At 41.8% G+C, this 24,043-nt stretch overlaps 1 protein-coding gene across 2 annotated transcripts; it reads left to right on the top strand.

The window, feature by feature from the left end:
* Positions 1–1,012: 1,012 nt before the first annotated feature.
* Positions 1,013–23,307, top strand: LOC133417074 (cannabinoid receptor type 1A). 2 transcript variants are annotated; one of them, XM_061704549.1, is made up of 2 exons: positions 1,013–1,092; positions 20,362–23,307. In XM_061704549.1, the coding sequence occupies exon 2, from the start codon at positions 20,402–20,404 to the stop codon at positions 21,803–21,805; it is 1,404 nt and encodes a 467-aa protein (XP_061560533.1). In that variant the 5' UTR covers positions 1,013–1,092; positions 20,362–20,401; the 3' UTR covers positions 21,806–23,307. The 2 variants fall into 2 exon arrangements, with proteins under 2 accessions (XP_061560533.1, XP_061560534.1); XM_061704550.1 differs by lacking the exon at positions 1,013–1,092 and adding an exon at positions 17,938–18,015.
* The last annotated feature ends 736 nt before the right edge of the window (positions 23,308–24,043 follow it).

Below are 24,043 nucleotides of genomic sequence, written 5' to 3'. Positions count from 1 at the left end.
ATAGTAGTAGAACTAGTGCACTAGTTGACAATTGAGTGATACTAGTACAACTTGTGACATACAATTCTACTAGTTAACATCAAGCTAGTAGTACTAGTAGCGTGAAAATGTCAACTACTACAGTTTTTCCTCACGAGTAACATTAATTTGTTCTTGTGCACTACATTGTCTTACTAGTGAGGACAAAGCGAGTACTAATACATACACAATTGGATATTGACTAAAGGCTCAAACGTCTTTCCATTGACCGACATTACACAACAAAAATATTAATGTCAACTCTTTTTTGGGGTATGATGAAAAGGCTATAGTGTATTCATATCTACAAATGAGACTATCATGCTTATCTGCATTTTCTTCCAAGCCCTCCAAAAAAATAAACTTTGTCACAGATTGATGTGGAAGCGTCTGCCATAAAAATATTACGTCAATATAAAGTCAACTTTGTTTATGGCGTGAAAAAATAACAGATCATTTTGTAAGAGGAAATTCAGTTTCTCAGCGAATAAACTGGTTTTCTAAAATGTAATTACTGCACATACTGTAGTCTCCATGTATTCGGTGTGTACCTTTCAGGGGCGTGGCTTAGTTGTGGTCTACGGCAGCTCTTTTCAAGGGTTTTCATGTCGTATTTGTGTTTGATAGTTTGTCCCATTCAATAAATGGTTGAATAAGGAACTGTGGCTCTCCTGATCCACATGTGAGGGCATTACAGTATCTTAATTGCCCCATTTCGTTTTTATCAGAAGGTCACTCTTACCTCAAACTTTGGCTCATAATACAAAGCAAAAAAAATCAATCTGGGAGTGGCTTGTAACTCAAAAAAACTCTGACGTTTGGGCCTCATAAGACAAGGTACAGTACCACTCTTTTCCCAATGGGGTAAAAATGATTCTAAATCCTGACCAATTGGAGACTGATGTGCATTCCAGACCAGATTGTGTTTGACGTTGCAGGTTCCACTATACAAATGATGAAAGTTGATTGAAAGAGAGAGAAGAAAGACCATTGGCCCCAGTATGGTGCACTGAGAAACCCCAGTGTTGAGGTTCTGGACAGAGTTCCCCTTTTTGAGATGTGGTCAGATGTGAGGTGAGTGGAATGACAATGCATAAAGTTTTGTTGTGTGAAGAAGTACAGAGGGAGCAACATGTTTGAGTGGAGTGAGATACTGATTGTTGTGCACAAGGTCATTTTTCAAGACAGATAGATGGTCAGAGACAAGAAGCAAAATGAACCTAAATCACTTCAGCTGGACTGTGTTGTATATTGTGAATCATTCACACCACAATTAATGCATTACCAATAGTTTTGTTGTTGTTGTTTTTTTTTTTTTTTTTTTTTAAACTCAGTGTCCAATATATTTACTGGCTTCAGATTATTCTTTCGGACAATTTGGCTCAAAGGCGTTAACCTCTAATGGGCTGAAATGCAAATAGATGGCGAATATTGCAACCCAGCTGTTGTTTGGGGCATGTTTTTTTTTTTTTTTTTATAATCCCCAGGCAGAAAATCAAGCTGATGTGATACGGAATGTGTTATTGATGTAATAGTACGAGGGGAAAGCAAATAACACGCTTTATTCGGGAGACGAGAACAAGTAATTTGAACTCCACGGGATCCGTCTGCTTCTGAATGTTCTTTTTACATTCTTTCTCGAGATGGTGCACCAATGATTTTTTTTTTTTTTTTTTTTTTAAATACTTTTTTTTTTTTATACTGTTGACACTCACAGCCACAGCATTAGGTACACCTACACAAGACCAGTATCAAATAATTCTGCTTTTACAAATATAACGGTTTATTGTTATAGTTCGCATTGGTATCGATGCTCTCTTCCATACTTCATGGTGTACACGTCTCACACCGTGCAAATATACAGCACTGAAAAGTACACCTGCAATCATAAACATTGTGATTGTGTAAGTGCACCTAAAATTGTGTGGGATTTGTGATCGCAACGTATGTATGGTTCCTTATTGTCCAATACAGCTGTTGTTCAAGGACAATTTAGTTTGGTTTCACATTGTCACTGTTATTTGCATCCTGATTGGATTCAGAGCATTAAAGGAAAGACATCGTAAAAAAGATAATGGTCAAAATACTGCATACAGCAACACAAGGGAATAATTTTACATTTTGCTTAATTTCTCAATACATAATGCATGGATCGTCATAATAAAGGTCAGGCATACAGTATGCCAAAAGTTCATGCTTGGCTGAGATCCATACTACTTTCCCCCCCCCCCCTCGTCTGCTCGGCCTACAAATGTGATTTTAAACTTTTCTTTGAAAAACGGAAGCATTTCTTCCCATTATCACTATTCGTGGTTTAATCTGAAGACTTTTTCTTTTTCTGTGAATTAAGGATGGGCATGTTCATCCATTTGTATGAATTCTGTTCATTGTGTGGAATTATAGTTGCTCGTGAAGCAAATGAGGCGAAATTGAGTGTGCGCTACTTTCCTACAACTAGCAAAGGCACTGTTGATTCATTCTCAACTCGTTTACCGTTTCAACGGGTACAAAATGATGTCGGCGATATGGTAGTTGAGCAACATCCTATGACACAACTCCTTCATGCTACATCATTCTCCTCAATGCAACACTGGCGTGGAAATAGGAGTGAAGAACATTCAGAAGTGGTCTCCCATTGAAAAAGGCAATTGATAGCCTAATTGACCATTAGCTTCATCAAATGTTCATCTCTAGTCTCTCTTTACTAAAAAAAAACAGCCTTTGTTGATGACCCTCTACAATTCTTAAGGCTAGTGTGAAAAACTCCCTCCTGGAGATGTCCAAACCGCGCACAAAAGTATTGATTTTTTTTTTTTAATGACGCTGCCCGAAGCCTTCAGACCTTATCTTCCCTGACTCCCTAATCTTTTCCCCTTCTTTGTTTTCCATTTAGTGTACACAAATAAGCACCTTTCAACATTGTCTTTGTCAACTCTGTCACACCTCCCCCTCAGCCGTCAAAGCTTTCCACGCATACGTTCAGGGAATGAGGGGGAGATGACCGCCTTTCCGCCCTTTTCCATCTTGTCAATCACCTCCCTCCCACCGAACTAAACGACAGCCTCAACGTTGCCCAAAAGTAGTCCAAAGACCAGACGTCCACTTTCACATAGCAACATCCAGGATTCTGCACCGTCACTGTACAGTCAATCATCGGGCACTGTTCGGTTGTGACGTCCGTCCGTACGCTATGTGTCCGTGTCATATTTGGCGGATCACATCTCCAAAGGTGTCTTTCCTCGACTGATAGCTGAGGTCGAACACAACATCCAAGTTGTTGTTTTTAAGCTTTCTGGGGTTCTTCTATAATATTGAAGAACCTTAATAAGGTGATATTGACTGAAAGATGCTGCCGATAACCACAGTATTGTCCTCTAGTTACCGATCAGCACCCTTCCTTTCTTCCTTCCTACCATTCAGTGACTTACTTTCTGTCCTGTCCACCCACTCAGCTCCTTGCCTACAAACCCATCTTCTTTCCTACCTACTACCTGACTGGCCCAGCATCCTTAACATCCTTCATTCTTATCCACCTACTGACCGACCAACCGTGCTTCCGTCCTACCAACCGACGGACCTGCCTACCCGCTATCTCGATCCGAGACGTTGACTCGCTGATTTCGTTGCGTGCCGAGTTGTCCCTTTGTTCAGTCAGGACTAGTAAGCAAATTAAATGCTTCAGCCAGGTTATTTGTTATTCAACCTGTAGCAGGCGGCACGGTGGACGACTGGTTAGAGCGTCAGCCTCACAGTTCTGAGGACCCGGGTTCAATCCCCGGCCCCGCCTGTGTGGAGTTTGCATGTTCTCCCCGTGCCTGCGTGGGTTTTCTCCGGGCACTGCGGTTCCCTCCCACATCCCAAAAACATGCATTAATTGGAGACTCTAAATTGCCCGTAGGCATGACTGTGAGTGCAAATGGTTGTTTGTTTGTATGTGCCCTGCGATTGGCTGGCAACCAGTTCAGGGTGTACCCCGCCTCCTGCCCGATGACAGCTGGGATAGGCTCCAGCACGCCCGCGACCCTAGTGAGGAGAAGCGGCTCAGAAAATGGATGGATGGAACCTGTAGCAATGGAGTATTTTCATGGACTTGCCCTTTTGTAGGTGCAGTCGGAGCTGCGGTAATTACAAACGTTTATGGAGTTTGAGGACCGCAAATTAAAAGGGAAATATCAACTTTGATAACTTCTATTGGTCTGAATAATAGCTTTGATACAACAAGATTACAGGATCAGCATTCCAAACCCATTTATTTAGATTATCCACATTTGGAAGTTAACTAAGAATTCCGTTTTGCCAAACTAACAGATTGTAACTACGAAGCCTTTTTGTTTCTTTGAGCGCAAAATGTCACCTTGTGGGTTTTTTGCCATCTGATGTTATAAAAGTGAATCCCAGCTGCAATAGTGAGGCGGAGCAACGCATACTATAGTTTGAGGAAGCACACATTTGTCAACTTTCAGAGAGAATTTTAAACGTCACTTCACTGACATGAATCCCAATCAGTTGCTTCAGAGCTTTAAAATTAAGCTCCTGTGTTCACCTGGAGTCTCGTCTGCAGACAGAACGGAGGTAAAACTCTCCAAGCCAAAGTTAGTATGCACTCTGCATCGAGACATCCTGATAACATTGACAAAAGGCACACTTCCTTTCTGCAACATCCACCTTTAGGTTTTTTTCTTTGATGAAATGCAGAGGAGCAAGAGACTTCAATTACTGTTCAGCGGGGATCTGGGGCGCCGCGGCGGCAACATTCGCAGTCAAATGATTAGAAAAGTTGAATTTAATGAGACTAGGCAGAAGAAATGATATGTGAATAATTTAGCCACCATAGACGTTATACAGAAAGGGGGGGGGAAAAAAGTTAAAAATGATTGTATGTAAGCAATATAGAGAACACCTCAAATGGACTGAGACTACAGACTGTGACGCTGGGCCTGTCTTCATTTCGAGCCAGCCAAATGTGTGAAGGTACAAGTACAGTGTGCGAATGTTCTAGTGTGTGACATTGCACAAAATGCACAAGTCCGCGTCTGTCCATCATTTCCGCGTCGCAGCGGGAAATCCTGCTCGCTATTTAAGTCTGACCCCAAGACACATGCCAGTGCGGAGGCTGATGCGCACATTTATATGGTCTTGACCATTAGAGCACTTTTGTGATGTTGTTGAGGAATGAGAGTGGCATACATCATTACCTGCTTACCTTCATTCCTTTTTACCAACCTAATAACAATGTCACATTTAAATTTACATTTGTAGGCACTACCTAGCTACATACGACTGATCAACCAACCAACTGACCTAGCAACCTTGCTGCCTTCCTCCTTACCCAAAAACCTACCTCCCTTCCTATGTCCTTATTACTTTCTTCATACACATAGTATGTGCAGTGGCTATAAAACGGCTACACAGCCTTGTTCAAATGCCAGCTTATTTATATGAAAAAGGAGACCAAGAATATCATTTCACAACCTTTTCCACCATTTCATGTGACGTATTACCTGTGCAAGAAAAGAAGACAAAAAAATATATATATATTTATCGGTATGGGAAGTAAACTGAGATAATGTGGTTGCAGCGTGTAAACCCTCTTCTAACTGGGGATGTGGCAGCCTGCCTGACCAGTTTTCTCAGACAAACTAACACCTCAAGATTGCGCCTCAAAGAGGCACTTCAAGGTCGTATTTGGAAAAATATCTTTGAGACGACGGCAGAATGGCTCAAGACTAGAGCGAGCCAATCCCAAGCGTCGGCTTTAGGGAGGGAAACCTTTGTGGCTTTTATTTCAAATGGAACTAAAATTGTAATCAGGGAAATGTCGTGGATTGCAATTACATACATTTCTAATGCAATTACGTAATTTCATTCCTTGTCATTTATATATAAGCACACACACACACTTATACCTGTGAATAAATGAAGTTTAAAACAGGTTAATATATCGAAAAAACAGCAGACAAACGTAAAAAACAAAAATGAGAGAGTAGACATTTTGTATGCAGTATTTCCACCGTCACGTTACGATATCAGACAAAATGTCATCTTAAGTGACTGCTTGCAGACTCAATCAGACTGACAATGTGGATTTAACAAGTGTTGGGCTTGTTTGCGAGGCTCTGCTGACCGTGACGCTTTGCGGGGGGATCACATCCCCGTGACGGTGCGTGGCGAAGAGTCCCGCTATTAGGCAGGATGCAACGCAAAGCTGCACCGCTCATTCGAATTGGATGTTGTTGCCATGACGCCAGAGCTTCATAAGTGCTCGGCGGAGCAGATGTTAACTGTTTTCCCACACCTTTGTTCCCTTTTCAACGCCATGTCCTCGCCTTGGTCTCGCTCATGCCCGCACTGCCAGGTCAACAGCCTGTTCTGAAGTGGAATTTTCAGGTGTTGTGCAGACAAGAGGCGGCTTCCTCGCACCTGTCCGGATGTCCACGGGATAATTGGCTCGGAACATCTCGTTATGATTGGCCTTCTTTTTCTTTTGGTGCGCTTCTCTGTTGTTATCTTCCCCATGTGGAAGTAATGATGATGTTCTTCTGTTTTTGTTTGTGCTCAACCTTGGCTCTGACATTTAGATCCCTCTCTGGTTGTCATGCCAACAGCATATCTAAGGCCTCCGTCGTGCCAATTCAGCGGAGGTTTGGGACGGTTGCTCTTGACAGACAGGCAGGTACGCGCAGCCGGTCGGTCCACGCCAATTTGCGGCGTTGTCTTTTGGCAGGGATTTGTGACGACAGATTGGGAAGAAATTTTACAACCTCGCTCAAATTATGTATTGACGTAGAAATGGCTGATAAACAGATTTGATTTATGAATATACATCCATCGGTGCCACTTAGGCCCGCAACAATTGAGAGACAATTTAGGGCTGCTAATGAGGTGAAATTAGTCATTAGAAGAGAGGACATCCATGTCAATCCAGTCGCGACAGAAGATCAGCATTGCGCTATGAGATAGAAGGGAAACTGAATGTTCTAGATAGATTATGTAATTTCCCCACAATTACAAACAGTTCCAAGGTGTCTTAATAAGATGTCTATGACATTCTTTGGTCAAAATACACAAAGATGAAAGAATTCCTGCACATTTCAGATCCACTTGTCACTCACTGGTTTTAGGGGGCCGTTCTGGCTTAAGCAAATGTCGACTACGCTTTTTGCTACACTGACCACCGGGGGCGGCGCTACAATTAGAAACTTTTCCGACCCATGCTGGACATTTTTTTTTTTTTTTTAAGCAATGAGCAACCGAGCCAGATACTTTTTGTGGTGTTATTGGAGAGACGGAGATTCCCCCCAGAGCAGATGTTCGCCCCTGCGCATCCAGGCTGCAAATTAATGGCGCAAGCACAAAAGCCCCACTCGTTAATTTACCATATCCCCAACACCCATAAAGCGAGCGCCCGTAAACATTTGATTGTGTTTTCCCTCCAGCATTTCATCATTAAGCTGACAAACTATACTTTTTTTCTTTTCTTTTGGCTCCGAGGCAACAGCGCCTCCGTGTAGTTCTTCCGACGGACTCCGGCGTTCATTGGCAATGACCTGCCCAATCATGAGCGGAGAAACTCAGCCTGGGGGCGGTCATTATGTAAATTAGCCCCACTATTACGTAACAGTGCAGAAGACATTTTTTAGCAATAAGCAGATTTACTTGGTGGTTTAAATTCGAGCTTGATGGGTGGACAGGCACTCCAGAAACCAACTGCACTATTTGTATACAAGCTATTAAAAAGTCCACTTTCCATTATATGTTTCCTTTGAAATTAGTATTTGGGTTAGATAAGTGTATCAGGAAACAAACAATACACAATGTAAACTTTGCTGTCCCCAGTGCTGTTTTCATCATGCATTTTATAATTAATACAGATCGGCAGTTCAATTGAGAATTTCATGTAGAGAAATTAATTTGTCTCATAATCTTTACTGTGCCGTTTCAGACGTGATCTGTCAGCCTCTAGTTTGTTACTATAACAGTCTAGTTCTGGAGGCAACTTGAGAAAAATAAAGAAAACAAAAATCAGCTATATTAAAGACTGTTGTTAAAATGAGATTTTATTATTTTAGTAATAAGTATGTGAGGTTATATATAGCCTAATATTTGAAGTGCGACTGTTGAAAACGACGACCAGAGCTTTAATATAACATATGGCAAAGTATTTATGCGTCGTAAGGGAAAGGAAAGTGATGGCTATTTTGGGCCCAAAATCCCTCGCGGCGCCACTGTCCGTGCCCCTCGAAAACCTCTCGTCGTGTAGGCGCGGTGCGCCGATGTCATTATTTCATCGGGTCACAAATGATTGCGACCCCCCCCCCCCCCCCCCCCCCCCCCAAAAAAAAAGACGAGGGAGACGTGTTAAAAAAAACAACTGAGCAATTCTGGTGATCTACATTGCCACAGCAACGACATACAATGAATCAGGAATGATTTGTGTTTTCAGTGCAATTTATGACCTTGTCTAAAGATAAATTACAGGAAAGTGCACATAAAAAGCACATCAGACACGCAGTCAGAAAAAGTACAACAAAACATTATACTTTTCCTGGTATATCCCCTACCCAAGGGCTTGCTTTCAAAATAAAAAGGCAGCTGACTATACGATTTGATAGCGTCCAGTAACTGTCGACAATAACATCGTGTCTCCCTTGCTGCTAATGTCAGAGAAGTGACTTAATGTGTTCGAGCCCAGATGGAACCGCGAGTCCTTTTTGCACATCGGGGCCTCGCTGCAAGGTCGGATGTCCTGGTCTCGCACCTCACATAGGATGTGCTATACCAGGACATCCTCACCATCTGCCCCCCCCCCTCCCAGCGGGGGGGGGTGCCTACCTCACACTCACCAAAACAAATTAAAAAAAAATTAAAAAAAGCTCTCACTCACACCTTAACAGAGATATTCTTATTCACCAAAAATGCTCTTACTACACCCCAAAAAAAGAATAATAATAATAACTCACACAAAGGGGGAAAAAAAGAAATCTTCTGATTGAGACCTTATGTTGGTCTTTGGAAGAGTAAAAAATTGTCTGCATGAAAGGAAGCTCATAGGTCACATTACATTTTAACACTATACACAATATTTACACATAAGTTTAAAAAGCTGCCATTCATGCAACTTGCGCATGAATGGCCAGGCGAGACCTTGATGTGAGAGTGCTAAAGCGATTCAGCTAATGTGCAAAGAGAACACAACGTTGCGGTGGACTGATGACGGGAGGCGCTCTCAGAGGAGAAGAATTTTCCCTCAATTTAATGGTTTCTTCCTTCTGCCTCCCCACAAAATCAAGAAATACCTCTTTGTGGATGTAATTTCTGTACTGCACACATTTTATGGAGTTCTCCCAATAGACGTTTCAGTGCAATATACAGGTCACATTTTTGCGTGTTTATAACTAGGAGTGGGCGGTATCGAGCCGATACCGGCCTTATTTCAAGGTCTCGGGTACTCTTGAAGGCTGCCGATACCGGCCAGCGATACAAAAAAAATTCAAATAAGTCAAGTTAAGTCATCCTCACTAGTAGCTGGCGCTACACTGCAGTGCTTTGACACATCGGCGACTCATCTCGTGCGTCAGAAAGATAGAAAGATCAGTTCACAATTAAATGTCATTGTTTTAGTTGTATAAAAGGTACTAGTGGTATCGGGACTCTGTATCGGTGAGTACTCAAGAGTGAATACTCGTACTGTTATCTAAAAAAAAAAAAAAAACGTTATCGAATATCCCTATTTATAACAATTCTCTCAAAATGAGCAAACTAAAAGGATCTAGTTATCTTTCTTTTGGACTGATTTATAGTCTTTTTGTCATAATGTCCAGGTCTTCCTTCATCCAGTCAGAAGATTGCGTGTCTTTTCCAAGGACTACGGCTTCCTCCCACATTCCCAGAAAACATGCATGTTGATTGACAGATGTGAGTGTGACCGGTTCGTTCTCTGTGCCCTTCGCCTGCCTGACCAGTCCAGGGTGTAAAATCCAAAATTGGCGATTCCAAGAAAAACTGTTGTTACAACCCTTTAGACATGGGAAGTGTTAATAACTTCATTATCACAGCAAGATAGCTCCGTTGAGCTACTTTGATCATGGATCATGTCTGGTGGGATACATTTCGAGGTCCACAACCATGATATTTATTGATATATTTTTTTTTTGCTACGTTTGTAAAGACCGGCCCTGGATGACTGACGTTTTAGCCTCGGCCTGTGAATTTGTCACCAAAAGAGGCCACGGAGTGTGACTACGGCATGAGCTGCAGGGCTGATGAAGTGATTCATGCAGCCCCCCCCGGAAAGTCAATCCAAGCTTAGTTTTATCTGATTGGCCGCCAAGAGATCAATGGAATTGATTTCTGTCTCCTGCCACTCGGGGTATTTAGTGACTTGTGTAGGTGGAGGGAGATGGAACGATGTTTTGTGGGCCGTGCTCGTTTGTGCCGTTTAGCGGCGCGGATGACAGGAGATCAAAGACAACATGAAAATAACATTCAAATGCCTTAATTTGGAACTTCTTACAAACATGCAGTAATATCATAATTGAATGGAATGTAAATCATGAAACAGTTTGAGCATCAATTCGTTGCAGCTCCTTCTGGTGTGTGCGTCTTGGCCACCGGGCGGCGGTATAAAACAGTCAGACAGACCAACGAAGAAGAGTTTCTTTCAACTATTGGAATTGACTCACTTGCTGTGATTGATGGAACGATGAATTCTGCTCTTTGTCAGAAAATCCTGAAGGAGAATATTATAAGCCATAAGTTAGTGATCTCAGGCTGAAGCGCACTTGGGTTGTGCAGCAGGATAATGATCCAAAGCACAAAAACAAGTCAACGTTTGAATGGTTTTCAAAAAAATACAAAATAAAAAATGAGGATTTTAGAGTGGCTTAGTCAAACGTCCGGACTTGAATCCGATTGAAATGCTGTGGTATGGTCTTAAAAAGGCTGTTCTTGCTGGAAAACCCTCCTTTGTTGCTGAATTAAAACAATTCTGAGCCAAAATATCTCCACAGAGATGTTAAAGTTCAAGGCTCACTGCCAGTTTTAGAAAACGCTTGATTTCGGTTGTTGCCGCTGAGGCCCGACCAACTATGAAATCATCATTTAAAAGCAGCGTGGGTTATCTTTGTCTGATATTTACATTTGTTTGATGATCTGAAGCACTAAAGTGGGGAAACTGCCCAAAAAAAAAAAGGGGGCAAATACTTTTTCAAGGCACTGTACAAGCCAAAATCGACAATTGATTTGTTGGTAACCAAGAGGGACATTTTTATTTCAAGTACAGTTATCGTGTTTATCTAACCTAATCTAATGATGCTCATGCGTTTTTGTGAACCTACATATACGAGTGTGTGTCACCTTGCAACAAACACTGATGCACTCACGCACAGACGGCCTTTATTGGCTGGTCTGATCTCATTAAATCTCCCCGTCACGGATCCTAATAGAAACTCATCAAGACCGAGTGTAACCCGACGGTGCAGCCGTTCCAAGACGGACGTCCGCGCTTCCCGCATTTAAAGGGTGTGCTTCATTGAAACGCACATGTATCGGCATCATTCTCGTCAGCCATAAGCACAGAATTATGACAAAGTAACACGCGGGAAATCAGCTTTTGCATGAAGTACGTGTGACCGATTTTCAGGCACATTTGACACGTGCATAAGGTGAAAACCTTCATCACCGGTTTAGCCTATATAGGAAAAAAACATGCTAATCTTCAGATCGGGGAAATACCAATAGGAATAAAGAATAATGTGATGTAAGACACCCTGTGTTTATCCTATTTCTCCCTGGGAGTCACGGCGTGCTCTGTGACTACAAAAGAGGCTTAAACAACCCGAAGGAAAGATGCAAAAATGTACGATCGCGGGCCTCTTTCAGCGTCACGTTAATGTGAGGCCAGGGGCGAGGAAGGAAGCACTTAAAACGTCACGCATCAACCTGCTGCACCTCTGAATTACGTTCCATTAATTAGTGCCCTAAACTTCCTCGATTGCTCAGACCAAAAAGTTCTGGAACACATTACATCCAACCAGGCAAGTTTTGCGTACTGTATTGTTTTTGCTTTGCCTCTCTATCTCCCTCCACTGATACATGGATCCAGAGTGAGTCAGCGGAGGACAAAATGTTATGTAGCACAGCTGAAAGCCAGATGGCCCGAAGCTTTTGCCTGAGCCATCGCTCATTGCTCACGAACAGGTTAGCATGCCAAACGAATCAGTTAGAAACTGTCACAACATTCGGGGGGGGGGGGACGCAAACTGTGCCGTGTGGCCAAATGGATCCAAATGATACGCTATTAAATGTAACTTTTTATGTGGACAGCGTGCACTAGCAGGTGGTTTTTTCGGAAAGGATTGGATCTGCCTGTATATGCAGATCCAATCCTTTCCGGGACAGTGGCAATCGGAATATTATTTTTAATCATTCTTAACTGTCATACAAGTGTAGAAAGAAGTTCAGACACAAAAGCAAGAGAAAACGCTTAACATTCATGACAAGGTTTAACGCGAAGGTGATTCACATCGCTGATGCACTTCACACATTTTAAAATTCAAGACTGTCGCACGGAAGACGGTCAGACAAAATCAATCGAAAATTTGCCACTTTAATGTTAAAGGTTGAATGCGAAGGTGATGCACTTCACACATCTCATTTTGAACTTTGAAAATGTTCACTCTGAACTTTAATACAAAGATTTACGTCACAGACGCGCCTCACTTATTGCGTTTTATCACGTTCTCAGCGGTCACGCAAATCTTAAATGGAGGTCACCGCTGTTAATCGCATTAAAACAAACCGGTCTTAACGTTAATAACAATGGTTTAATGCAAATGTGGTTCACGTTGCAGATGCGCCACACAATCACGTTTTATAACATTCTTAACTGTCATATAAGACGTTAACCACTCTTAATTAAGACAATAATGCGCTCAGTCTAAACATTTAGGGCAAAGGCATGTGAAGGTGATTCAAATTCCAGATGCAGCTCACACATTAACTGCTATACAAGTGTAAAAAAAAAAAAAAAGTAGTTAACCACTTTTAATTCAGACATAAAAACAATGGAAATTTCTTCACTTCGATAAAAAAGGTTTAATGGGAAGATTTTTTGGGAGGAGTAACACGTGCAGTGGAAGAACCCATTCAATTCAGGTTCAAATGCCCCACACACACACTACACTAAAAATCCCTAAATTCCTTGCAATTGTACATTGAGGAACATTGTCCTTAAAATGTTCGACTATTTTCTCACATACTTGTTCACAAGGAGGTGAACCTCGCGCCATCTTTGCTTGTGAATGACTGAGCAATTCAGGCGAGCTCCTTTTCTACCCCATCATGACACCCACCTGCTCCCAATTAGCCTGTTCACCTGTGGGATGTTCCAAACAGGTGTTTGATGAGCATTCCTCAACTTTCTCAGCCTTTTTTGCCACCTGTCCCAGCTTTTTTGGAACGTGTTGCAGCCATAAAATTCCAAGTGAATGATTATTTGCTAAAAACAATGAAGTTTATCAGTTTGAACATTATCTTTGTAGTGTATTCAATTAAATATAGGTTGACCATGACTTGCAAATCATTGTATTCTGTTTTTGCTTTTTGTTTAACACAACGTCCCAACTTCATTGGAATTGGGGTTGTACTTCATCCTCCCTGAGTTTGGAAGTGGTCAGACAGTTGTTGTTGTTAACAGTTCGACCTTGGAGCAGTCGATTCTAGTTCTTCTCATGTTTATCAGCAGCCGTGACCCTCAAAAACACACACGACAATCAAATTAATTGGGGTGTGATGCTGCTGTATGTGCTCCGGTGAGCGTGAATGACAACAAACATCACCAGTGACTGCGGTGGCGGAGAAGTTTTTGCCCCGGTGTGACCCACCCTAGACTGAAGCGTGACCAACCCAATGCCCCCCCTCCCCCTCCCCCCTCCTACTACTGAATTTTGCACAATATGCTGTATGTTACTCTAGATCTGAACTGCGTGTTTATATAGTTCAAATTCGTTCTGTATACATACTGTACATGCATTATTTATGTATTCATTATAATATTCTAAATACTACGCTGGGCCAAATTTTGTTCTGTCTACACTTGTGCTTACCTGAAGGGCAATAAAGTTAAAAGTTATCCTGAAGGACAAGAAAGACCATGTTTGTTGCCTGATTTGAAAAACGCAAATTCAACCTTTGTGCCCCCCACCCCCCCCCCCAAAAAAAAAAAAAGCTGGATTAATGTCTTTGTGATGTTTGCCAAATAAGTACATGCAAATTTAATGTTTAGAGACCTGCAAGGCCACTTGACAAAGGGTAATTGGTCAAGTTGCGCGTGCACACACACAGGTTTCTTTGCACATTTTGCAGCAACTTTTATGTTAATTCTTCAAACTTGGCGGGTAAGTCAAAGGCATAATTTAAAAAAACATTTTTTTTAAAAAAAAGACATCAATTTGACCGGTTCCAGCTTATCAGCATCCGAGCTGATGAATGTTTGTTGGCGGAGGTTTAGTTAATTATTCAAGCCACAACAGAGGCGCACTCTGACTGTCAAGTAGGTGTGCAACCTATGAAAGCCTTTACGTGGCTTGCAGTTGTTTTTTTTCCAAAGCTTTACATGTGAGAAGAATTTAACTTTTTGTTCCTGCAAATTGAGCTCACAGTTGACTTCACAATCTTATTGTTTTGTTGCTGTTGTAACAATATGTGGACCATGACACATCTCATGTTGTGTTAGCAAGAACATTGCAGGTTTTAGGCAATGTTCGTGCAAGCTTTGTTGCCAACCGGAACGATCATATAATCGCTTACGAGATGAGAATTTTCACTTCTAGCTGCAACCGTATCTTACAAGCAGTGTACCATTGAAACCGCTTGAAACGTGCACGTTTAATGCAGCTTTTTTTTTTTTTTTTTGCATACCAGAATGATAAGTCCATTGCTTCACGATCAATGGCACTTTATCAATGCGTATGTGAAGCCCTGGCGCAAAAGAGAATATTCCTTAAGCATGTCACACACCGGAGCTATACCTGCTGAGATCGTTTGCTCAGCAGATCGCTTCACTGTATTCGGGTCATTTTGGGAGGCTTCTCTGCTTCACGAGACCTTGAGGACAACATCTAACGTTTAATGTTTTTTATCTCCCAAGGTAGAGTGGGAGGAAAAAGTATTTGAACCTTTCTTAAATTTCTGCTTAAATTGGTCGTAAAATGTGGTCTGATCTTCACCTAAATCACAAGAATAAACAGTCTGCTTAAACTAATACCATACAAACAATTATCTTTTCATATTTGTATTGAAAATGACTTGTAAACATTCACAGGACAGGAAGGAAAAAGTAAGTTAACCTCGAGGCTAGGGATTGTCCAAGAGCTAATCAGAGTCAGGTGTAACCCACGCAGCAGTTGAGAATGATCTCATCAAGAAGCATCGCCTAATGTGTATCAAGCCTCACTCAAAATAGCTCCAAGAAGACTTACTACAAGGCTTTACACGATCAGGAGTTTTGGGGCTGACCATCGATCACCGATCAGCGAGTTTAAAAAAAAAAAAAAAAACGATAACCGATCACCGATCCGACCACATGATGGAGGAATGTGTCTATTTAAATGACTTGTTCATTTACTGTCTATACTTGTGTACTTAATTGCTCCAAAAAATATATTTACAATAAATAATGTATCTTTGTTCATCTATTTATGCCAATGAGGCATAGTGACAGACAGAACAAATGATAAATGATCTTCTATTAGATGGCAGGAATTAAATACAGTAATTAATGTATCCACTTTTTGTGACATTTTTGTTTGTTGGTGTGTGTAAAATACGTTCCTTGGCTCCATAAAGGTTGGAAATCACGGCTCTCGTCAGATCGTGTATTCTAATCAGTCAGGTCAAACCGACATTACGTGACAGAAATAATGGGCGCTAACATACTGTAATTAAATTACTTTTTTTTTTAATTAAATGACTTCACCCCCACCGAAACTTTAAAGCATGATTCGACAGAACGGCGGCATGTTTACCTCCAACCGTTCGTGCTACGACTAGCTTGCTAGGCTACATAACATTCTATTGCCTGCTTGTGACCGGTATCGTATTACAAGTACGTGAACATACCTGAAGCAAGCCTTAAAGGAACGTCCTCTCCCGAGCACTGGTGACCACTAACATGGTTTTTCCCCATTTTGTTCTTACAAACACACGGCGCAATCCATTAGTGTTGTCGTCGGCATGGTAACGAATGGAGCATCCTGGTATGGGCGTGCTTTGCTTCCTCAAAGCCTGGACAGCTTGCTGTCATTAATGGGAAAATCAATTCACAAGTTTCTCAAGATCTTTTGCTGAAAAACTCGAGGCCATTTGTCCAACAGCTGAAACTCAAAAGAGGATGAGTGTCGCATCAGTATAGTGATCCAAAAAACTGAAGCAAATCAACAACAGAATGACTTCAGAAGAAGAAAATGCGTATTCTGGAGTGGCTAAGTCAAAGTCCTGACCTCAACCCGGTTGAGATGCTGTGGCATGACCTAAAGAGAGCTATTCACACCAGACATCTCAGGAATCTTGCGAAACTGCAAACATTTTGTGAAGAGGAACGGTCCAAAATTCATCCCGGTCGTTGTCGATCTGCAACTACAGGAAACGTTTGGATGAGGATATTGCTGCCAAAGGAGGCTCAACCTGTTATTAAATCCAAGGGTTCACTTACTTTTTCTTCCCTGTCCTGTTAATGTTTACGTTATGCTCTACAAAAAACGGGAAACTGTTTGGCTTTATAACTAAGTACCGACCACTGTCATGACCACCATTAAAATACGACAGCGTAGGGCCTATGTGTCATATCAAAAACGAGACGGAAGTTTTATTCCTAAAAGGCTTTAATCATTTCATATTATTGTAAGCCTCTGTAACATAAAGCACAGTTTAAACATTAAGTATGCATTAGACTGTACTTAAATGACGATGATTCAATTAGAATGAATTCTGCACAAAAGTTAAATAAAAATTGCACTTAAAAATGTTTGAAAGCAGTTCTAAAAGATTCAATGCAAATATATTGAACTTAAAAGTTAAATACAACTGAACGACATAAATGTACTGTACGGTACTATTAGAAAAAAAGTGTAAATCACTGTATTTATTAAATTTTGTCATTCTTTCACGTACCGCTAGAGGGAGCCTGCATACCAAAAACTCCCCCTTTAATTGTTAAGGATTTATTTAGCAATATTTTTTAAAATATGTTTTGCAGGTGCTGGAGTATCTGTAACAGGGTTGCGCCAAACCCAGCAAAAATATATGATATGCTCATGTGACAAAGTCTTTTTTTTTTAAAAGTGTACCGTCGAAGGCTGAGCTGAGTGAATCAAAAATGACATTCTTAAAACATAAAATATTTGGGTGTCTAAATTTTCCTTCAATTCTGGATTGACCCACATACTGATTGTATAAGCTGCAACTATACTACAAACCTCCCAAATCCCAAACAAATATTGTTGTGCATGATGCTTCTTTGTTTGAGCTCGCTGCTTTGGAGAGAAGAAAAAGGAACGCCGGGAATTCAAATGAGATTTGTGCGCGTGCGTGTGCACTGACTGACTGTGCATCGTGGGGCCGGCCATCTGAAAAGGTGGATGCAGTCACGTGACGTTGTTTGAGGGAGCGACGCCTTATATATATTAAAAAAAAAAAAAAAAAAAAAAAGTGTGCCCTACTGCGTGTGGAGAGCACAGAACGTCTGGAGGAGCCGCGCTCGCATCCTCCAACAGAAGAAACACTTTCGCACGCACGCACGGAATTTTTTTTTTTTTTTTGGGAAAAACAAGCATTCGTCTGTATAATTTGAGGCACAAAATGTCAAGAAAGCTTAATTTTTATTAAATCGCACTTTGTTATTTTTACGTAAAGTCCGAGGAGGTTGGATGTTGCGCTTGTGGTTTGGATTAACGCGCAAACATAAAGGGCGGATCTGCGCTCTGGAAGGAATTATGTAAGGTAAAATACAATCATTTTCATCTTTTTTTTTTTTTTAAACTCATCATTTACACTTGTGTCGATCGTTCGAACGTACATCGTGTGTTCATCATTTCTGAAGGCATCATGAAGTGAATTTTGTTCTTTCATGTTGCACGGGCCTGGATAATGCATGCAATTTTAGGAAGGTTTGAACCCTGACAGAAAATATATTTTTGTTCATGTTTATATGCACGTTTATGTCCCTTGAGCAAGGATGAAAACGTGGAAAGACAAGAGGAACATCGTCATGGGGGGGGGGGGGGGGGGAGATGCTGATCATCAATCAAATGCGTTTAAAACAAAACTAGAAAAAGTGTGAAATAATTGACTTAATTTACATTTATTATTCTCACAAAAGCGATGCTGGAGCTCCACTTACTTACTGGGGGGGGGGGGGGGGGGACATTAGGTACACCTGCACAAAAATCCTCTTCATATCCAAGTTCCCAATCGGATGAAGACACAAAGAGATATGTCATGGACATGGAGAGGTGCATCCTCATGTAAAAAAAAAAATAATAATACATAAAAAGATGCTGGTGAGCAAACAAATTGATTTGTCTGTAACTTGAAAAAAACGATACAATAATCAAATACATTTTGAAATTGATGTTACATATTAAGTTACAATGAATACATAGTTTTACAGGCGCTCATGAAAAGCAAGCAAGGAAGAACAGATGGAGCGATGGATCACGGACAAGGAGAGGCGCGCCATCATGGGGGGGAAAAAAAAAAAAACGACGCCAGTGATCAATCAAACTTGCATAAAGTAATTGAGTTTATAATTGAAATGAGTTGTATATTCATGTCAGGGTTGTTTCTTCTGCTGCATCCTCCCTATTGTTAATAAACCTGCCGGGCAAAGCATTAGGTACACCTGCACAAAAATCTGCTTTTAAAAAAAAGTCGAGAGGCATCAATATAACAATATGTTTATTGTTGTGGGTGGAGTTTGCATACTGAGAGGTGTGTCTCATGTTTTGACTCTGTGTGTGTGTGCGTGTGTGTGTGTGTGTGTGTGTGTGTGCGTGTAGTTCATTGAGGTAACGGTGTATATTCTTAAATATTAAAGTAAAACAAAATATTAACTATTAATGTAAAGGCTGTTTCTTGGCTCTAAAAAGAACTGCTGCAGCCCCCTGTTGGAACTACACTTACCGGCCAAAACATAAGGTACACTTACACATAAATGTGCCCTCAAAAAAAAAAAAATCAAGTCAGAAACATATCAGTTTACCACTTTTGTGTGTGTGTGTTCGTAATTTGCATAAAGAGAGGTGTATCTAATATTCTCTTAGAATGGGGTTCTGTGTTGTTAAATGAATATACTTCTGGCAGTGTCAGTCAAAACTGAATTAGAGTATATTCATATTATAGTGCAGAGGTAGCATGTTGGACTCGTGGTTAGTGCGTCTGCTTCACCCCTCAAAAATTGGGCTTAAAAAGTAATGAAATTATGAATATATTACATCAGAAAACTTTTATTTTTCAGCAGGATTTTTTAAAACAAGTTAGTATTAAACCCCTCCCCCCCAACTGAAACGAGTGTATTTCTTATTTTATCTTTCATCAACAGTAATACAATTTCAATAACAATTTATAATACCTTATTAAGACTTTCAAGAAAAAAAAGCGAAGACTCTAAATTGCCCGTGCCTCGGTTTGAATGTGAGTGTGAATCGCTTCTTTGTTTATACCACTGGATCGCAAACTTTTTACACTAAGTACCACCTCAAAAAACACTTTTTACACTAAGTACCACCATAATGACCATCTTAGTTGGTAGTGTTCATCAAAAATGACGCAGAGGTTATTCCGAAAAAGATTATTCCGTATTACTGTAAGCCACTGTAACATTATGCACAGTTGGAACATTAATATTGGCTTAAATAAAGGAAAATGTACTTGGATAATTATTCAATTAGAATGTATTGGACATAAAAGTTTAATAAAAAAATTCACCAAAATAAATGTTTGAAAAGCATTCTCGAACATTATATGCCTATGTATTGTACTTAAGTTAAATACAACTGAACTGTACTGGATGACTAACAAGTTCAAGCTGCTGCAACGTACATAGTGTGAAAATTTAATTCAGTGATTCCTTTGCTTACCGCTAGAAGGAGCCCGCACACCACTAGAATCACTGGTTTATTCTGTATCTGCTCTGCGATTGACTCGCAAAACAGTCCCCGCTTCTCGCCTAGAGTCATTTGGGGTAGGCTCCAGATGACCTGTGACCCTAATGATGAAAATTGCAATCGAAAATGGCTCGATGACATCGGTTCTTTCATGTCTGAGACGTTTGTCGTCCGTTTGCAGGTTGGTGTAAGCTTGCAGTCGTCTCGTCTCACACAGCAACATGAAGTCTGTGCTGGACGCTGTGGCCGACACCACCTTCCGGACTATCACCTCTGGTTTACAATATCTGGGCTCCAACGACGCCAACTACGATGAGCCCGTCAGTGATGTGGACTTCAAGGGCGTCTTCTCCCTTCAGAAGCCTCTGTCCTCCTTTCGCAGTAACGCCTTCCCTGACAAGATCCCCCCGGACGAGGAGCTGATCCTGAGGGGCTTCTACCCCACCAATGCCACAGAGCTCTTGTCCAACCGGAGCACGTTCCGGGACGAGGGCAACAATATACAATGCGGGGAGAACTTCATGGACATGGAGTGCTTCATGATTCTGACCCCCAGCCAACAGCTGGCCGTGGCCGTCATGTCACTCACGCTCGGGACCTTCACGGTCCTGGAGAACCTGGTGGTCCTCTGCGTGATCCTGCAGTCGCGCACCCTCCGCTGCAGGCCGTCCTACCACTTCATCGGTAGCCTGGCCGTGGCCGACCTGCTGGGCAGCGTCATCTTCGTCTACAGCTTCTTGGACTTCCATGTATTCCACCGGAAGGACAGCCCCAACGTGTTTCTCTTCAAGCTGGGCGGAGTGACGGCGTCGTTCACCGCATCCGTGGGCAGCCTCTTCCTCACCGCCATCGACCGCTACATCTCCATCCACCGGCCTTTGGCCTACAGGCGCATTGTGACCCGGACCAAGGCGGTCATCGCCTTTTGCATGATGTGGACCATCTCCATCGTCATCGCCGTGCTACCTCTGCTGGGCTGGAACTGCAAGCGCCTCATGTCTGTGTGCTCCGACATATTCCCCCTGATCGACGAGAACTACCTGCTCTTCTGGATCGGAGTGACCAGCGTGCTGGTTCTTTTCATCATCTACGCCTACATCTACATCCTGTGGAAAGCGCACCACCACGCCGTGCGCATGTTGAGCCGCACCTCCCAGAAGAGCCTGGTGGTGTACTCTGCGGATGGCACCAAGGTGCAGATGACGCGCCCCGAGCAGGCCCGCATGGACATCCGCCTGGCCAAGACCCTGGTGCTCATCCTGGCGGTGCTGGTCATCTGCTGGGGTCCCGTTCTGGCCATCATGGTCTACGACCTCTTCTGGAGGATGGACGACGACATAAAGACGGTGTTCGCGTTCTGCAGCATGCTCTGCCTGCTCAACTCCACCGTCAACCCCATCATCTACGCCCTGAGGAGCAAGGACCTGAGGCATGCCTTCCTCAACTCGTGCCACGCCTGTCGGGGCAGCGGCCAGCAGCTGGACAACAGCCTCGAGTCGGACTGCCAGAACCGCAACGCCAACATCTCGGCCAACAGGGCCGCCGAGAGCTGTGTGAAGACCACTGTGAAAATAGCCAAAGTAACTATGTCCGTGTCCACGGAGACTTCTGCGGAAGCTGTCTAATTGGCTGTCAAGAGTGGAGGAAAGTGGGTACATGTCATGTTTCTTGTCATTTCACATTAAAAAAAAACCTGATTTGGGGGGAAAAAATGACATTTTAGTTAGCCTATATTATACTGGAGCAGATAATTGTCCGTTTGACAACATACTGTAAGCATGAAATTTGGCAGAAATACTAATTTCGATAAGAAAAAAGTGCTAGTTTTCTTTGCCGTTACTGAAAGACAAAGAAATACTGAGAGAAAAAAAGATATGATAGGTACAGTATATTTACTGGGTCACTGATGGTGTAGTGTTTCAGGGTTCAGTTCCCACTCAGTGACGGTACCATTGTGAATTTGAATGGTTTCCTATACACCACGTGATAGGCGGTTGACCAGTTCAGGGTGGAGTCCAGCTTTCCCTTGAAGTCAGTCGGGATGGGCTCCAGTTCCCCGTGACCCTGAACACGATAAGCAGTGTAGACAATGGATGGATGGAGCTTTATTAGACCATTGTTTCCCAATGTTTATTGAGGTAATTGAGCCAAGGCACATATTTTACACTAGAAAAACCTCACGACACAGCGCCAAACAAAAATGTCACAAAAAGTATATAATGAATCTCTCAATCACTGTTTAACATAGTGTTTAACCCACTGTGGGTCAAAGTTAGATGCTTGTCATCTCATAAATGAGACAACTGAGGTTCTTTTTCAAGAACATTTGTTTTTCGATGCGATGACGGCGTCATTTTGATAGCTAGCACTTTTTTCTTTTTCTTAAGAAGTGAATTTCCATGCTTGAATTCTATGCTCATACGTAGCATCAACGGAATGATTCTGCCCAAAAATCAAATTCTGCTCCATTGTTAGTGTGTGAGCACAGTGTGTGCCCAAGTGCCAAATGGTATTACAAGGTCGTATATAGACTTGAAGGAATTCTGCAATTAACTTTCGTGATAGTCCAATTAGTGAATGCATTTTATATTTTTTGTACTGTGACTTCAGGTTTTGGAAACAATGTTATCTTCACGTTGGGAAAAAGGGGCTACTGACATTTTGAATTTCACACGTCTGACTGTGTGCCATTTGCACCATGAATTCAAGCAAACTTTCTCTTTCTGTCTCTCTCACTCTCGCCTTGACTTTCTCACAGGCTTTCACGTACAGACATTTTCTGTTATTATTAGGACAGGTCACTTTTTTTTAATACTTCTGACAACACTCATGTGAGTGAGTGGCGAGTGTGCCATGAGAGTGTGAAATGAAACAAGTGGTGATTTGTGCAATGTAAAAAAAATAATAATAATTTAAAAAAAAAAACAGTGCTTTTAACTCGAGAAACAAATGTCAATGCAGCTTTTTGGAATATACGCTAAAAACGAAAGATTTTTCAAAAAACGTGGTGACGATCATCATTGTATAATTGTATACATTTGTTGACTTGCTCGCCGTTAGCGAGTGTAGAGTATCACAATCATCAACCGTACAGTGTTGTAATGCGGAAAATCGTGGTGCAATTAGGGAGGGGCATTTGACTAGGGGGGGAAATCAACAATAATTTTTTAAAATATATATTTCGGGCCAAAGGAAATGGGGCCAAAGGAGTTGTGCTCACGGCGGGGATGTACAGTACTGTCCTCCAAATTGCCATAGTGTACCTCTTCTTCTTCTACCACATACTAGTTGAGAATGAATCAACAGCGCCTCTGCTGGTTGCTTCCGGGCGCTGACCTCTCTATCGCCTTTGATTGCCATTCATCAACGATCATAATTGCCAATCAAACAAATGATTTCCAATGCCCATCCCTAGTTCGCATCCAAAGGCTCAGCTCTGCAGTCCAGCTTGAGGGTGGCGGGGAAATTCTGAACATTCAAAATGAGTTAAGACACAGTGTGTGCTGGTCACAACTGTGCGAGCTGGCGTTCATCTCGTCTCTGCTTTTACTAGATGTGATACCTCGTGACTTGGTGATATAGTTCCAACCCAAAGCCTTTAATGAATCATTACAGTGAGTTGTATCCAGTGCTACTGTTGCAGAAGAGTGTGGGGTCTCTTTTGTCCAAGTTTTTTTTTTGTTTTTTTTTTGCATAAAAGCCACCCATGCACAGTCCTGTAGTGAAGTACTCTTAGCGAAATAGAAATATTGTCTGCTGTTCATTTTATGTGTGTAAATAAAGAAATGGGTGAGGGGAGTGTTCACACTTTCAAATGAATTTCAGAAAATGTGATTTGGTTTTTCCCTCAAATAAGCAATGTA

Source organism: Phycodurus eques, chromosome 18, assembly GCF_024500275.1.
Source record: "Phycodurus eques isolate BA_2022a chromosome 18, UOR_Pequ_1.1, whole genome shotgun sequence".
Lineage (NCBI taxonomy): Eukaryota > Metazoa > Chordata > Actinopteri > Syngnathiformes > Syngnathidae > Phycodurus > Phycodurus eques.
The sequence above is the reverse complement of the archived record's forward strand: the minus strand, read 5'-3'. Positions and strand labels throughout refer to the sequence as shown.